The 16,365-nt window shown below is 41.2% G+C and overlaps 1 protein-coding gene across 1 annotated transcript in view; it reads left to right on the top strand.

Moving 5' to 3' along the window:
* The window catches only part of LOC146860809 (sperm-specific sodium:proton exchanger-like), a 5,538,638-nt gene that overhangs the window by 339,925 nt on the left and 5,182,348 nt on the right, over positions 1 to 16,365 (top strand). Inside the window, exon 3 of the mRNA XM_085646172.1 lies at positions 780 to 908. Coding sequence (XP_085502298.1) covers positions 780 to 908 — 129 coding nt within the window. The remainder of the gene's footprint in view (positions 1 to 779; positions 909 to 16,365) is intronic.

Here is a 16,365-nt window from a genome sequence, read left to right on the forward strand (position 1 = left end):
AGAACGATCCTAGCTTGTGAATCTAAGAAAAAAAACGAACGCTGAAGAATTATAGTTATAGGTAAGTAACTTCTTTCATATATATTGATGTTTTCTGAGCCTGTTAGCCTCTGTAACTTGCTCAGTAGGTCTGTATCCCATTCTACCCCGGGGGTACTGTCTATGGCCTACGTTTTTGAGATCTGTGTAACATTCCATTTTGTCACATTTTTATTTCCAAATAGATTTTCAACATAAACATATAACTGTGCAACTACTGTAAGAGATCAGGATGGAAAATCGAAACCAGTCATTAAGAGGTTATGTGCAGTTGCACAGCCTTATTATTTGAGTTACATCTAAAACCCGTGGATTTTCTCACAAGAGAATTATTCAGACTATGATTTGTTTTGCTGTCATGTTTTCCCAAATTACTTTGGGGTGATCTCACACCACTGTGGAGCTTTGGGCTTGTTTAGCATGTCATGAAGGTAGTGCAATATTTCGTTAATGCCTGTTTAGAACTTCCTATTACCACCATATGTTTAGCACATTTATCTGTTTATTGGCCTGTCTAATAATACGGTTGGTCCAGTTTCTTTAGCATTTTTGTAGTGGGAGCACACTTTCCTCCGTATTTTATGACTACTCACTTTGCTCTAAATCTGTTATTTTGGACTGCCATTTATACATCACCATATTAAAAGATCACCAGCCATCCCTCAAGTATAAAAAGTTATGCTCTTGTTGAACGTGTTATCATTAAACAGCTGCGTCATTTCAGTATTTTTATTTACCAGGCTGAAAAGCTAGCAGACGACATTGGAAATACCGGTTATTACTTGACTTTCCATGTATTCCTCCCACCATTAATCTTTATTGGTGCTTTTGATACGGATCATCATGAAATTAGGAAATCTTTTGGGCAGGTAAGATCAATTTAAATGCTTAGTATAGTGCGGATCGCAAAAAGTCTTCAGAGGTTACAGTCTGACACAACGATGTAATAAAAATTGTATCCGTATTATCACGTATTTCTTCACATCTGTGTTCACTGCAGTGTTATATGGGAACAAAGGGTGCTATTTTACCAGTTTACTGATGCTGCAGAGACCGCCTGCCTCATTTAGCGATCCATACCAGATTGGTGGGGATCGTTTTGATGAAAGTGTTTCAGCTGACACAGCAATAGCACTTTTATCAAAACTGCAATGCTCCTAGCTGAAAATATAAAATCATCAATGGCCCGAGGTTCCGAGAGTTGTAGGATGTATGCATGAAAGCCACTGAAGTATGCGTCTGAAGGCTCTCCCTAAATAGGGCATTCACATTGATGATGTGGCTGATAGGCCTCCAGGTCATGTCTTTTGGAGAGTTGCTATTGGCTCCCAGAGGAAAACCTAGCAAATCCCCATCCCCAAATTAGAAGTGCAGCTCCAAGGTTGGTGGAGTGGAAGGCCTACCTAAATATACCTTGACTTTTGCAATTCAAAACCCTATATGCCCTCTTAAAAATCTTCACTGAACCATAGTTCTTCCGATAGAGGAGGAAGGTAACAAGCAATCCCATCTCCAATCCTCTTTGTTCTACTGACACATTTAGAGGTTCTTGGAATCCACCACTTGCTCTGCCGTCAGGAATATCCATATGGTGCCCTGTCATAGATCGGGTTCAATCTTCCTGTTTGCACCACGGCGCCTCTTTCATAAGGGCACCAGGTACAAACAGGGAAAGTGTGCCCTATTTTGTTGAATGCGCTGTACTCAGGGCAGCTGCAAACTGATGCTGCTGCCAGGTCAGAGCGTTCAAGAGAAATACGGAGCAGCTGTTTAAAAGCTGCTTTGTGTTTCTATGTGCTAGCTGCAACCTGAGGGATTAGAGATCCCCTTCCAGGCGGGTGCAGTCAGCGACCTGACCCACCTGCAGGAGGATGTCTGAGTGTTTATGGAATCCCCTTTCATTCCTCCAGAGGGTTGCCTGTAGGAGGCACACTGAAAGTGCTCCACCGACTGTGATGCTGCGAGTGCAAAGTAAGTGCTTTTATTTAGTTATTTCTTTACTCTCAACATTCCCGTTGGATGTCACACTCCACTACCTCCCCCCCCCCCCCCCCCCCCCCCCGCCCTGCCTCGCCACTCCACAGCGTTACCTGTGCAAGCTGCCACTGGCAATTGACCATTGACCTTATACCTGGTCCAGCCCATCATCACCTGGGACCATTAGTCCTTGTCTCCTGGAACAATGCCTTTACCTCCTTCCCAGGCTCTTACCTTTACTGCCCCCTGGACCGGTACCATCAGCCCGGACCAGAAACTACCTCTGGAGCCCCCTTGATAATTTGCATCACTCTCTGTGGACCCGTACCTCTCCCCCACATTTTACATGGGTTTGCACACGTCTTTTCTGGATTAAACACCTGTTGAATGGACCATTGACTGACTCCGTGTCACTCTTTATTCATCTACGTTGGCTAACCACATTCCCTTTGGCAAGATGTCTACTTGCCCTAAATCAGCCCACCCATCACCTCCCCCGCTCACCCTGACCAGTGTACCTTCTTTCCCTCGTGTTTCACGTTTCTCCTGTGAAGGGAATACACTTGATACTGAATTTACTCTAGTTATGATGGCCCGAGCCAGTCACAGACTGTCACCATGATTGCATCTCACAATTCGTCCTTCCTGGAACTGGCGTCTTACACCCACACAAAACACTCTCGAACACATCAGCTTTTTGTTTAGTTCATTAACAAATAAGATGAACTCTCAGCTTAGACTATAAGCAAGGTACATACAAGCTTCATAGGTCTTTACAAGTAAACCTATTGCTGCAGCCGCCTCACACCCTTGTATGTAGCTGGCAGACCAAGAAGAAACTGTGGCGATTAATGAAGGTATCGAATGATTTAAGAAGTTATGCATTCTTAATGTTGGATGGCATACTTATTGTTTTACGCCCATCAACCTGATACCTATGAAACACAAACACTGACATGTTCTGTTTTTACCAGCGCTCTGCCTGAGTGAGCCTATGAAAGTAACAAATATAAAGTCTCACTTATAAATGCGGAAAGACCATTTGGAAGTTGTTTCACCTAATGCAAGTCGCGTGTACCTCTCTTAAATTTATTGGGCTGCTTCACCCTACCTCTCACTCAAAGTGAACACATTTGAAAACCTTTGTTAGCACATAAAAACATACTTTTCACTCCTATTGAGTAAATAGAATGTGCTGCTTGTATTTTTTGAAGGAATGTTTTTGTGTTGTATAAATGAGGCATGCTATAGAGATTCACCGTAAATGCTTCTCAGTAGTGGCATTTTACATTTTCTCTTTTTCTTTGAGAAATGCACCTTTGAGCAACAAAACAATCATTCAAGTTGGAGGTAATTATCTTCCTTGCTTGTAGAGATTTTGTAGCTCCCAAACACATGTATCGATTGTCAGGTGATTGTCTCTCACTGTTGGTGAATGTTTAGACTTTTTCAGGCCTAGTGTCTTGCTGGGAAAGGAGAAGGAAATGTTAGTGCCGAAGCTTAGTGAAGCTTTTCTGACTAGGTATTATCATGTGAGGCAAAGGATTTCTAAGTTTTCTGGCTGTTGAGGGAGGTGCTGTTTTTATTACACATGAGCTATGTTGCCTTTTTTTCTGTCCATCTGCTTTTAGTCAAGAGGCAGCGATCTTTTAGGTGTCTGGTGTTGGTGGGCATCGTTAGATGGTGTTCACACTGTGAGTCTAGGCACGGACTTCTCTGCGTGCTGTGGCCATGTGCTTTTAAAGCTTCTACTTAGGAGTGACTACTTATGTTGCCCGAGTTGAAAAAGTAATTTCTTGGTTTCAGTGCTTGCCTCTGTCATGATCAAGTACAACCCTAGGAGGTTTAGTGTAGAGAGGAGGAAGAGAGAGGACAGTGGCATTCTGAAGGGCGTTCAACAGACTAATCCCTCAAATGTCACAGTATGAAGAAGGTGGTGGTGCAGCAGGCGGGTGAGTTGATAGTGCATAGGCAGAGCCTACCAAGAGGGCCATGCATAACAATCAATTAGTTTGAGTCCGCTTCCTTGTATTGGCTACTCTGTGATATTCAGATATTTGGTGACAGTTGTGGAATGGTCCAGCAGGGGTTGCACATCAGTGTGTAAATCAGGGTATCTAGAACGCATAAATGTGCACAATACGAAGCATCGAGTTCAGCGTAGGCTTGTTATTTTAAGACTTTTTTTCTGTTGGTCAGAATATGGAGCTTAACTAGCTAATAAGGTGGCTGTAGATTTCATAGGATATTCAAAGATAGTATTACAAACAACTACAACTTAAAACAATCGGACCACAAAACTTTGATCTCGAGGATGCACTTTCTGCTAGAAATTTGATTCAGCCCAAGATCAACTTAATTCATTTTCAAGAAACTTTTATTGTCCAGATATTTCAAAATGTCTGTGATGTTATTTCAGGCCGTGTGTCTTTTATTTTATGAGTTTTTTTGTTGCTATTGCTATAGTAATTTGTCGAAGATGTAGTGAGTTTATTTTTTGCTGATCACTGCATTTGTATCCCTAATGCTTAATATTGCCACGATGCATGTGAAGCTTCTCTAGGCACAGCACTTACACCCAGTTTCCTTGAAATGTTGACTTTGCTATCCTTCTCAAAAGGCTGCTTTTAACACTGCTGGCCAGTGCTGTGGTTGTAAGATAAGATGCAGCAGACTGCAACTACCTTGAAACAACAAAGTATATAACTCTATTACAGAGGAGCTGATGTTGTTTTGTTTCTATGGTTTTATTGCAATCACTAGTGAAAAAGCTCCATGCACAAAAATTAAACTCTAAGAAAGCAATACACTTTTGTTCAATTGTGTAAACGTTCCATTATCTGAGCTCTCTCCATCAAAAGCGTCCATGGCATCCAGAGAAATTATGGCTATTGAGTCATTTCTTTGAAAATATTAATGGTATTTGAGACACATTTTGCATTCTTTTCTTGGATGTCCCTGTCTAACTGTATGGTTTAAAACATTTTGAGTTTGGGTAGCAAATGCCCTTTCTACAGTTTCAAGCATTTATTAAACTGCTGTACTTTTAAGAATGCCCCCTTATCACCTAAGAGCGTTTCGACCCTTTTTACAAATATCTGATATTTATGTCGACGATAGACTACTGAAATGACAATATGCCTTGGCATTGGCTGTAGTGTTCCTACAATTTATATACATTTTCAGCATTCAGTGTGAAAGGTGTAGTTCTTTGGCAATGTTTTTAGAATGTTGTTAGGGATGTGCATTCCATTATGCATTCCCACACACTAGACCTCTCTACATTCCACAATATTTTCACTAGTTACTCCATGCTTTTTAGGTCTAGCCTGGGAAGTGCGCGTGCTGCTCTGCGAGGCATGCTGTATTCAAGTATGGACTTGAAGCTCCGCCCACTCTCTGCCCATATTATTCATTGGCTTATGTTATTTGTAAATGCTGGCTTCTGATTCGTTGATAGGCTTGTCCTTTGCTCCTTATGCCGCCTTGTCTCATTTTGTAAAATTCCATGGCGACATGGAATTCCCTGTTATGTGTGTTGTTACTCACTAGGCTTTAGGGCTTTAATTACAGCCTCCGAGCACTATTTTCTCAAATAGAGTTGTTCTGCCTGCTTTTGCAGGCAGGACACGCACTCCCCTAATGCTTTAAAAAAAATCTTTAGCACAAACACATTTGCAATGCAATAGGTCTCGCATTTGTGAGAGTTTAAGCTATTGGCATTGTAAATGGCAATGCCTTTTATTTATCTGTTTTAAAAACAACACATGATTAAAAAGTTTTGTCATTCACAATGCCAATAGCTCAAACTCGTAAATGCGAGACCTATTGCACTGCAAATGCTTGTTTTAATTTGCAGCAGCTTCTGCCATGCAGGCGTAAGCTCTCTGTATGAAACACAGCAGACTTCTTTGTAGGATACTGAAATTGCAGTGATTCTTGTCTGGTCAATATTTCCTCCCTTTTGTGGGAGTAGACGCCCTGCACTCCCCAACGTATACCTTAAATGTGTGGTAAAGGCATGTGTTGTAAAGACATACACAAGGTAAACCCATGCGTGGTACAAAATGCATGGTAAAGGCACAACATGGTAAAAAACCTTGTTGTAAAGGCTGTTTCCCAAACAGGATCATATGGAAATTCACGCTTCTACAAAAATTATTAATACAAAAAATGTTTTTTCCTTAACTGTGGTGTTCTAGTTGATATTAACTATGTTTCCATATACCTCATTTGTGAGCTTGAACTACATAATGATTTTTCAGTGTCGGACTATATTTGCGTTCAGAACTTTTTCAAAAATGTATACCAAACGTATTTTCTTGCAAGGGTGTCTGAGACTAGACTTTAAGAAAACTTTCTTATGTTCTTTGGCACTGAGAAACTTTTTTGGCAGTGTGGTGATTTTATTATCAGTAAGATGACCTCAATGTTTAAATGCCTTTCTTTCAGTGTTAATGTCATGGCATCGACCTTGAAATGATACCCTATATGTGACTGTGGTATTCAACCAGGTAAACAGCAATCATGCACTCTCGGACATTGCCCTGCTCCAGCGATGGCCCAACCCATGGGTATCCTATCAAGAATCTCTTGGTGGATACATTCTTCCATGGTCATCTGCACAAATAGGCTATTTTACTAAAGCCCACATGAGTCATGCACACCTACATTCTTTCCTTCTTTGTTCCCACTTTTTAGGTCTACCATTAGCTTAGACCTTTTAATTTTTAACAAAATATAGGTACAATATACTTATGTAAAGTGGCTTTCAGGCAGCTTTGGCTAGCCATTGGTCTGTTGCTGAGTCCTTCATATTTTGCTTCTGCTCACTATAGCATACAGAATGGGGCAGGGCGCAGCCCACTTCAGCCTGAATAGCTTTACTTTGAGCGACTGGATTTTGCTCTTTTACAAGGACCACATTTGAATAAAAGCTAGTTCCCTTCTGTACAACTGTTGTTGTTTTTAATGTTTTAGTTTGATGTTACCTTTGTGTTTAGAGTCTGATGTAACAGCACGACATTTTATACCCGATGTGAGTACAGGCCACATTCGAGGAATTATCAGTTCCTGTCTCCTGCCAATGCTATTGTAAATTCCTTTTGAAGTATCCTTTATCTTATTGCTGTTATTTCACAGCATAACAGGTTGTGTCGATTTGAAGCTGTTCTGCATTAAGTTATTGAAAGCTTCAATATTATACATGTGAAAACGTAAGCAGGCAATTAGTCATAACACATTAATTCTGAACACAATTTCACCCATTGTTCAGTAATAAACTTTACTCAGGAAGAAAACCAGCCTTTATCATGTTTAATTTGCAGCACATGTAACACTTTTTTCTGTTACCTTCCTTCCTTCCTTCCTTCCTTCCTTCCTTCCTTCCTTCCTTCCTTCCTTCCTTCCTTCCTTCCTTCCTTCCTTCCTTCCTTCCTTCCTTTCTTCTTTTCCTTCTTTCTTTCTTTGTTTTCACCGTTCTCTCTTTCTTCCTTTCATTCCTCTTTCCTTCTTTTCTTTAGTCTTTCATTTGGTCTATCTTGCTTTAATTCATTTTCAATTCCTTCTTCCCTACTTTCCTTTTTTCTTTCAATCTTTAATTCTTTTCTTCCTTCTTCCTTTCCTTTTTGCCTTAATTTTTTCATCCCTTTCTTGAATTATCTTTTCTTTCATTTCTTCTTTCTTTCATTCCTTTTTCCTTTTTTCTTGCTTTATTATTCCTTTCATTCCTTCTTTCTTGCTTTCTTACTCTCTTGCATTCTTTGTTTCCCTCTCTGTTTCTTGCTTTCTTTCCTTTGTTACTTCTTACTTGCTTTCATGACTTTTCTTCTTCTTTCTTGCTTTCCTTATCTCTGTCCTTCCCCCTTCTTTCTTTTTCTTTCTTTGTTTCTCTTTTTCTCTTTCTCTAACTTTCTTCCTTTATCTTTCTCTCTTTCTTTTTTCCTGCTTTCCTGCGTTAATTCCTCCTTTCCTTCTTTCTTGCTTTCTGTCTGTCTTTCTGTCCTTTCTTTTCAGCTTCCTCGCCTTTGTTCCTTCATTCTTGTCTTCCTATTTTCGTTCCTTCCTTCTTGCCTTCCTTCTTTCCTCTTTTTCACTGTGCCTTCTTCCTTTCATTCTCTCCTTCCTTCTTTTCTTCTTTCTTTCTCAAAGGCAAGAAGCTGGCAGCCAATGGCACAATGATTGGCTTTTTAGATCAGTGTTAGCCAAGACCATCTCATTTTACAAAACATTATTTGTATGACATAGTTAATTATAGGGGTTTTAGTCACACTTCATCCATTTGACCGTGGCTGAGTCATTCACATTTTTCGGCAGTCCACTTGAGCATGCCTCAGAGGGCAATACGTCACCCCTCTTTATCCATTGGCTGACTTCACTATGAGTTATGGCATGCTGTCCTTTCAGAAGGAGCACATCTGCACACAAAGTAGTCCCCTTCAGTGCCAGGGAGTATTATGGTCATATTTGCTCTGTTGGGACCAAAGTACAGATTTGCCTTTACTCAATGTTTTTTTTTTAGATTGATAAAGGCTCAGCAGCTTCCCAAACAATAAAGGTTTGTAAACGCCAGACAAAACAAAAATTACCAAAAGGCTGACAGAGGTGCTAGTTACAGTGGCTTGTTGCTGGTTTGTTATTTAACAGTTTTGAAGAGTTTACCTGGATGGTTTTTGGTGTTACCAAGTTAGAGTCTGAAAATGATGCTTTGGTATTCCGTTTGATCTTCCTGTATGAGTTTCTTAGCTTCTGTAGCTGTCTGAGATGCTTTGAGGAGGGTCTTTGCTCCAGTAATCTCTATGCTAGTCTGAGTCTCCTCCTTTCTGCATTTAAGTTTTGGTTGTACCATGGTTTTAACAATTTGTTTTTGTGTCTTTTGAGGTGGAGGGGGGCTACTATCTCAATTATGTCTGTCATTGTCGTGTTGTAGTGATCAGTTACTTCCTGCACATTCCACAATTCACTGGGAGGTGTGCGATTTCTCTGACATAGAGAGAATAGGTCCCTGTTCACGTTTCTGGTATCTCTTATCGAGTGTTTGGTTTTGATCCCCTGGCCTTTGACTTCCGTACGAGAGCAGCGAGGTAGATCATAATTGGGTGGTGGTCTAACCATTCCGTTGGGTTGATATATTCAATGCTCAGAGTTCCTTCTTTGGAAGCATTGCCCCTTTGGCGTATGTTGGGCCTGCGCACACTTGCACAAGCTTATGATTAATAGAAATATTTTTAGAGTGGAAACCTGTATGTCATGCTCATCATTTCAGTGGAGGTTAAAGTCTCCTAAATTGATACCGTTCAGGTCTTTAACGGTTTCCAATTAATTTTTTGTTAGAGGAAAATCTGGTTATTCCCTGGTGAGTGGTAGTTAGGTAGTGATCCGCCTGCCTGTGAAAATTACGACTCCCGTGTATTCACAGGAGGAAAGCTCATCCAAAAGGAATGGATTAATATGCGGGGAGTTTCGGTGAATGACAGCAATCTCACCATCCTCCTTCTGTGGACAACCTTGTTGTTTTATGGTGAAGTTTGGGGGTACTAAGATATGCATTATGTAATCCACAGGGTTAGGGATCCCAGATAGTGGCCCTAAGAGGGTAGAGAGGTCCTCACTGAAGAGGCTGGAACGGATACGTCCTCCCTATCATATATTCAACAGACCAAAAAAGTATTCCCTCTGGAACTAAAAGGGTTCCTGCAGGAAACAAAAAAAGAGAGGGGGAAAAAGGTTTTGTTTTAAAGCACGCCTTCACTGGCTTTACAGCACATATGTTACAATACAAAATGTACCTTTGTGTTTGTTCTTTTTTTTTACACAGGTAATTCCTCTTGGAAACAATGGCAAGTACTAGACTTGTTCTAACTATACCCTTATACTTTTACACATGCAAGTTGCATGCTTACTTTCACTCATGTCTTCGCGGGAAGTGACTTCATTGCATCCCACCCTGACAAAAGCCCAGGGCTTCATATAGGCCATTAGGAAGGGCTGAAACATGTTGGTGCTCTAGGGTCATAGGACTATCACATCCTTTAGCCCTATAACTGTTTTTAACCTTCCCTCCCACTCCACGAATAAAGGATACTTTTGGAGTGGGGGAGGAATTTTATCTTTAATGTTACGCCCCCATACACCAGGTCTTCACAAGTGCTCCCTGAAACATGGTTGAGCCCACCCCGACCTTTAGGAGTTGGGGTGAACCCGATGATAAAGCATGTCACTACTAGAGTGGATGAGGGTTATATTAAGAAAAGGGTTTCTTTCCCTTCCTACCCACAAGAGTGGGTCGGCCAATAACGGACGTACTGCTAAAAAAGACACATTTTGGTTCCAGAGGGGATACTTTTTTTGTTCTGTTGAGGATGAGTGATTTAAACATGTTTCTGTCAGGAATATCATGTCAAGCTTGTAGATAGGGTAGAAGGTAATCCACGGCAGTGAGAGAGAGGCCCACATCACTCACTGCTGAGCTCCCCTGGTTAGAGGTCGCGCTCAAGAGGCTGAGCTGCCGAGTTGGGTTACTGGTCGGGAAATGCCAGAGCTGGAGACACAATGGGACGAAAAGTATTGCAGTAGTTAATCTTTGTTTTCTTCTCCTGTAGTGATCAATAGACTCTGCCTGATGTTAAAAGCAGGGATCCTCAACGGCAGAGGAAACTAGAGGGAGCTGAAAGGTGTCTCACTGAGGTAAGGATGTCTTTGGTGTCGAGGAGTCATCACAATGGGCTAATCCTTCCCAGTGGAGGGTCTCTGTGCATGCTCTCTTCCTACCCTCCTCCCTTTTTTCCCCTATCAAAAGCAAGAGAAACTATAATAATATATAAGTAGTAGCAGAGAAATAAATTCAGTTATATATTGGTGGACAAGAGTATGCCGCAGATGGTTCTGAGGAGAGCAGGAGCGTGAGCCCCAGCCCTAAGTCCTAAATCAGAAAATCAAAGGACAAAGAGAAAAGCAGCGCAAGCATACATTCTTGCAGCAAAAACAGAGAAAAACTCTGGAAAAAAGAGGCAGTGCACCAAATAAAATGACGGAGCAGTTGTCACCAGCCTTTACAGCCAGTTTATCACCCTCCCCCCCATGTTGGTCTTACCTGCACTTCTTCTATAGGCAGCCTCCACTGGTACGGTATCTGTGTCTGCATCTGTGGCCGACACACAGAACATGGAAAAAAAAAATGAATGACAGCTTCAAGCCCCAACAACAGAATAGTAGTACAATTTAAGAGAAGGATACACTCTATGCCAGTGGGAAGAAAGATAAAACAATGAAAGTGGCTGGTAAAGAACACAAAGATTATCTGCCACTTGTTAAAAATCGAAAAATGTCTCTGGAGAGTTCAACTATACAGTTAAACGTTCTGGAACAAGTTAGAGAATTGTCAACATGTGACTCTGTTGCAGGATTGGTACTAGCTTCAATTGATAATTTATCCGTGGTAAATTTGATGCAATGGCTAAAACGGGGATAGGAGAGGTTTCTGATTCATCGCCCCAATCTTCAGAAAAACTAACGCCTGAGAGGATGGGTCAGGATGTGTCAATTGGAATTCAAAGACCCCAGGCTGTAAAACAGGTTAACTCTTCAGGACAGCAGGGCCACCAGCAAAGTAATAAGATATCTAATGCTAGTCAACCATCTTTGTACCAGATCCAGCAGTTTTTTAAAGCTATCCTTGCTGAAATTAGAGGCTGTAAAACCTTCCAGGCTCAGGAAATTGCTTCAGTTCATCAAAGGTTGGATAAGATCGAGGCAATAGTGCAACACATTCCTGGATGAATCAAGGAACTTGAGCAATGAGTATCAGACATGGAAGATTGTTCTTTCAGCTGGGCTAAAGATATTGACATTCTTCAGAAAAACTACAGACTTCACAATTGAAAGTGGATGCTATGGAAAACTATGCAAGGTTATCTAATCTGCGTTTCAGAGGAATTCGGAAGGAAAATGAACGTATGAATGGGCAGGTTAACCCGTTGATGTATATGGAAACAATGATGAAGGAACATATGCGGGAGAACGCACCTAAAGATCTTACCATAATAGGGGACAAAGGGTCACATAGTTGGCGCTAAGTACCCGAGGGCAATGATACTAAATTTCTCTGATTTTTGTATAAAAGTAGCCATCTTAACTAAGGTGATAAAGAAAAAAGCCTTCCAACTGATGGGTCAAGAATAAGAGTATTTTTGGATATGTCGGCATTAGCAGATCGCCGACTGAGGTATTTTTTGGGCCTGATTGGTCAGTTAAAAAATGCAAGAACATAGGTGTCCATTGTTCACCAATCTAACTTGAAAGTGTTATTTAAGGGTCAATTCCATGGGGCGTGGTCTGGCCACGGAAGAAGATGGCTGCCTAAGTGGTGAGCTCCGCCGGGAGAGGAGCCTTTGATGAAAGTGACGCGTTTGCCTGCATCGCAAAGGCTTAAGTATTGACGAATTCTGCTTCATGGAAGCCTGCAGAGATGTTTCGTGTGGACCCCGAGGCTGTGCGATGCCTGGAATGGCTCCTTCTGTTGTGGCAGCATCCTGAGGTGAGAATGACGTCAGGCGGCCTTTGTCACCTCAGGAATTCCCGGTCCTCGTGTTAAAGATTGCAGGAATCTGTTAGCATGAGCTGAAAGCCGTTTTGTACATGGCAGCCATTTTAGTTAGCTGTGTGCTAGCCATTTGCTTTCTCCGTCTTCCAGAACCTCGCACATGCTCAGAAAGGCCTAGCTAGCAGAATGCACCTGCTCCTAGTATAGAACTGTCAGGCTGTTCTAACTGATGTCAGCAACTCATTACTCCTCCTACTTGTTGACTGTGCATTTTCTGTATGACCATCTATGTGTGTAACTCTTCTCATGTGTACTTCTACCGCCTTCTTTGGAGCCCCTGGGTGGGTATATAAGGCCCCCTGTTCTCTGTACTCCTTAGAATGCCTCCTACAGTGACTTGAGGGTGCTGTGTGACGCAATCTCCCTCATGTGAGGTTTAATAAATGCATTGTTTTTATATTACAGCTTCTGTGCCAATCTCTTCTTTGTTGGTTTAAAAGGACCAGGTCTATCAGTGAAACCCCTGCGAAGGTTTTTATTTCTTCAATTGGTGCTCAACGTGAACCTCATCAGAGAAGTGGCTATCCAAGGGAGTGGTCTTGATGGGAGACAGGAATCTACTGAGGAGGACAGAACAGGACTCTATTAAGGAAGTATCCTGCACAGAGATTCTCTGTCTCTGCAGCCCAGTATATTTCTGGTCTTCCTGATTTGACTCCTCCAAATGTTTACCGCTCCTGACTGAGAACCTTTTTGGCGTGAGTATTCTAAAAACAACCGTTAGGTCACTCAGAACTTGGCACTGAGAGGTTGGAGATTTTGTGCTTGGTAAGGTCGTTTGTTGCGACGCTTTTTGGAATTATATGGAAATTGGCCAATATTTGGAATTTGGAAATATGTAAATAGCAATTTATGTAGGCAGGTAATGAGAAACTTTTGAAAACCTGAACGGCACACTTTGAGTTAAGTGCTACTTTGTGTATAATATTGTATATCTTACAATATTCTTGGCATGCCTGTTTCAAGCGCACATCGAAGAATGTGCTGCTTTCTTGGAGGTACCAATGTGAATCTAGAATGGAATCAGCCGGCTCCCCTAGAGGAGATACCTAAATAGGTTTAGGTATAAAAACGTATTTCTTCCCTGGTGACTAGTACCCCAAGGAACTAAATATGTACATAAAAAGGATACTGGTCTGTGCACTTAGTAACATTCATAAGTGGTGATATGCAGAGCGATTTTTGGTGCTCTGCCAGCCAAAACTAGCAAATTTGGTGTATTTTGGCTTCTTGAAAATGGAACAGTCTTTGGGCTGTTTTTGAACTACTTTTGAGAGCTTTTCTTGTAAATATGACTTACAATTAATATTTACAAATGGTTTGGTTTCAGTACAGTCTGTGGGCTGTCTTTTTTTGTGTCCTAAATGTTGATTTGTGGGTTAATTGTGTGTTTAAATGTCTATGTGGTTTGTTATTGGTGGTTCTTGTGTGAGTAAGTAGCGATTGCGCTCTTTGTATAAGAATGGCTAGCCTTAAGCGCGCTCTATTGTGTGTTCAGAGTTTATGACCCCCTTCTGAAAATGTCTGGAATGAGCTCAATGTGTTTTTTTTTTTTGTCATCATTCTGTTATGCAAAATATCATTAAAATAAAATATATTTTAAAATAATCCAGCAATGAATTATGTAATATATGCTAAATAGCTGCACGCTATCATTAAAATTGACAGAGTAAGACACTACATATGTGCAAATTGCCACAATGCTAAAGATAAAATTAGAAATCACAAACAATAGGAAGAAAATAGGCCTCATAGAAAGGAAGAAGAAACGAAATTGTGGGCTTTACAATAATTTGGACTAAGATACAAAATGTCACAGCATTTATCATTATGTATTAGGTATTAAAAGGCATTCACATCATCTGAGTGAGTTGGTTGTTGTTGAATTAAACACACATTACAGAACGATAGATTTGTGCTGGCTTGAAAGGCGTGAGAATTCAACGCCTGCTGATCACAAGCAACAGCTGTGTCAATAGCACATGGCTATTTCTGACTGCAGGCTACAGAGGGGAAAATGCTGAGTCACCTAGATTTTAAGTCAGTGTAAACCTGGTATAAAGGTCTGCATTACAGACTGCTGTTTTAAAAGTAAGAAATACAGTTTCATTATTTTGGATAACAGAGAAAAGATAAGAAGGGATTTCCTTTCTTAATGCCTTTTTACATAAGCACATCCGTGGTTTTGATGTTAAATAATAACTGTACTTTAAAAAGTGGCGCAGATTTTTTCATGTTTCAAGTAAGGCTTCTGTGCTTAGCGTTACAAATGAATGTGTTTAAATATGATAGGAAAGGAATGACGCTTGCTTTTCATATGTGCAACCATAAAGAGGGTTGGAGTTATTAAACAAAAATAATAATAAAAAGGGGAATTTTGATTATATAAAAAACATGTTATTAAAAATACGTGCATTAAATTCATTTTTTAATCTTTATAATGCCTAATAATAATACTGTGAACTCCTAGCATTAAAGTTGAATTTAAGCAGCGTTTTACAGCAATGGGGGGAACTAAAATGGAAAATGTCACTTCACCCAGGCGTACAAAACTAATTTTTATAAGGGTGTACCTTTATAGATTTCTGATACCCCATCTCTGGGATATGTAGAGGGCATTCTGGGGATGACTAATATGCCAAACAATTGTAGGACATTCATTTTTAAGTGCCCCAAACACCAAAGTCGAAATTGGGCACAATTCACTATTTAAAAGCAGTTCTGCAACTCAGAGCAGCTTTCTAACTGCTCTTAGGCTTCAGTAAATGCACACATGTAAGTATATAATGAGTAGCTGACCTCTATACTGCTAGACAAGCATGCCGCACACTGCTTACAAATATAAATAAATATAAAAACCCAGCAGAAGTTATTCTCTTACCTCTAAATTACTGGAAAACAGGAATAACAGGACTGCCTTTCAGCTGTGATTCTTCATAGTCACTTTGAATTGAAAAACCGCATGGAACGCCTTGCAAACAAAATAGGACAGCTGGTAAAGGGTTAAAGGTCGAGTTATACATTTATGGTTTAAATCTTTTATTAGCATTTCAAAAGACATATAAACAGGCTCCCACAGCCCAAGAAAAAAAAAAAAAAGAAAAATAAACCCGAAATGAAGAATAAACCCCTCCCGTATCCCCCCCCCTCCCCGTTCCACGTCCATCAAGCCTCCTACATTTCAGGCACACTCGGGTCCTATCTCTCTGCATGGACCTCAGGGAGGCGTAGCAGCCGTAGATAGCGGGGACAAGTAACCTCTCTGAACTCCGAGGACAACAGCGCCAGAAAGGGCCTCCACAATTCCCCAAACTTGGAACCCTCCCCAGCCAAAGTCAAAATGAGTTTCTCCATTCCCAAGACATGCCACAAACGGTAGAGCCAGCCTGTGAATGTCGGTACGGTGGTAGTGCGCCAATGAGTAAGTATGTTTTGCACCGCTGACCCCAGCGCTATCGCAATCTGTTGTCCCCTGCGTGATTTGAGCGGGTATGTTAAAGGGTTAGGAAGGCCCAAGAGAGTGTACGCCGGGAAGCGGGGGATCGCAGTGTCGAAATGTTTGTCCACCTCGTCAAGCACCTGGGTCCAGTAAGCCTGAAGTCCCTCACACTCCCAAAGCAGATGAGTCAGGGTTCCTGTCTATCCGCACCCCCTCCAGCAGTGTGCATCCCGTCGCCTATCTATCGCGTGTAAGCGCTCTGGGGTGTAGTACCAATAGGTCGTGATCTTCGTGAGGGTGTCAGTGAGGC

This window comes from Triturus cristatus, chromosome 3_1 (genome assembly GCF_964204655.1).
Source record: "Triturus cristatus chromosome 3_1, aTriCri1.1, whole genome shotgun sequence".
Taxonomy (NCBI): domain Eukaryota; kingdom Metazoa; phylum Chordata; class Amphibia; order Caudata; family Salamandridae; genus Triturus; species Triturus cristatus.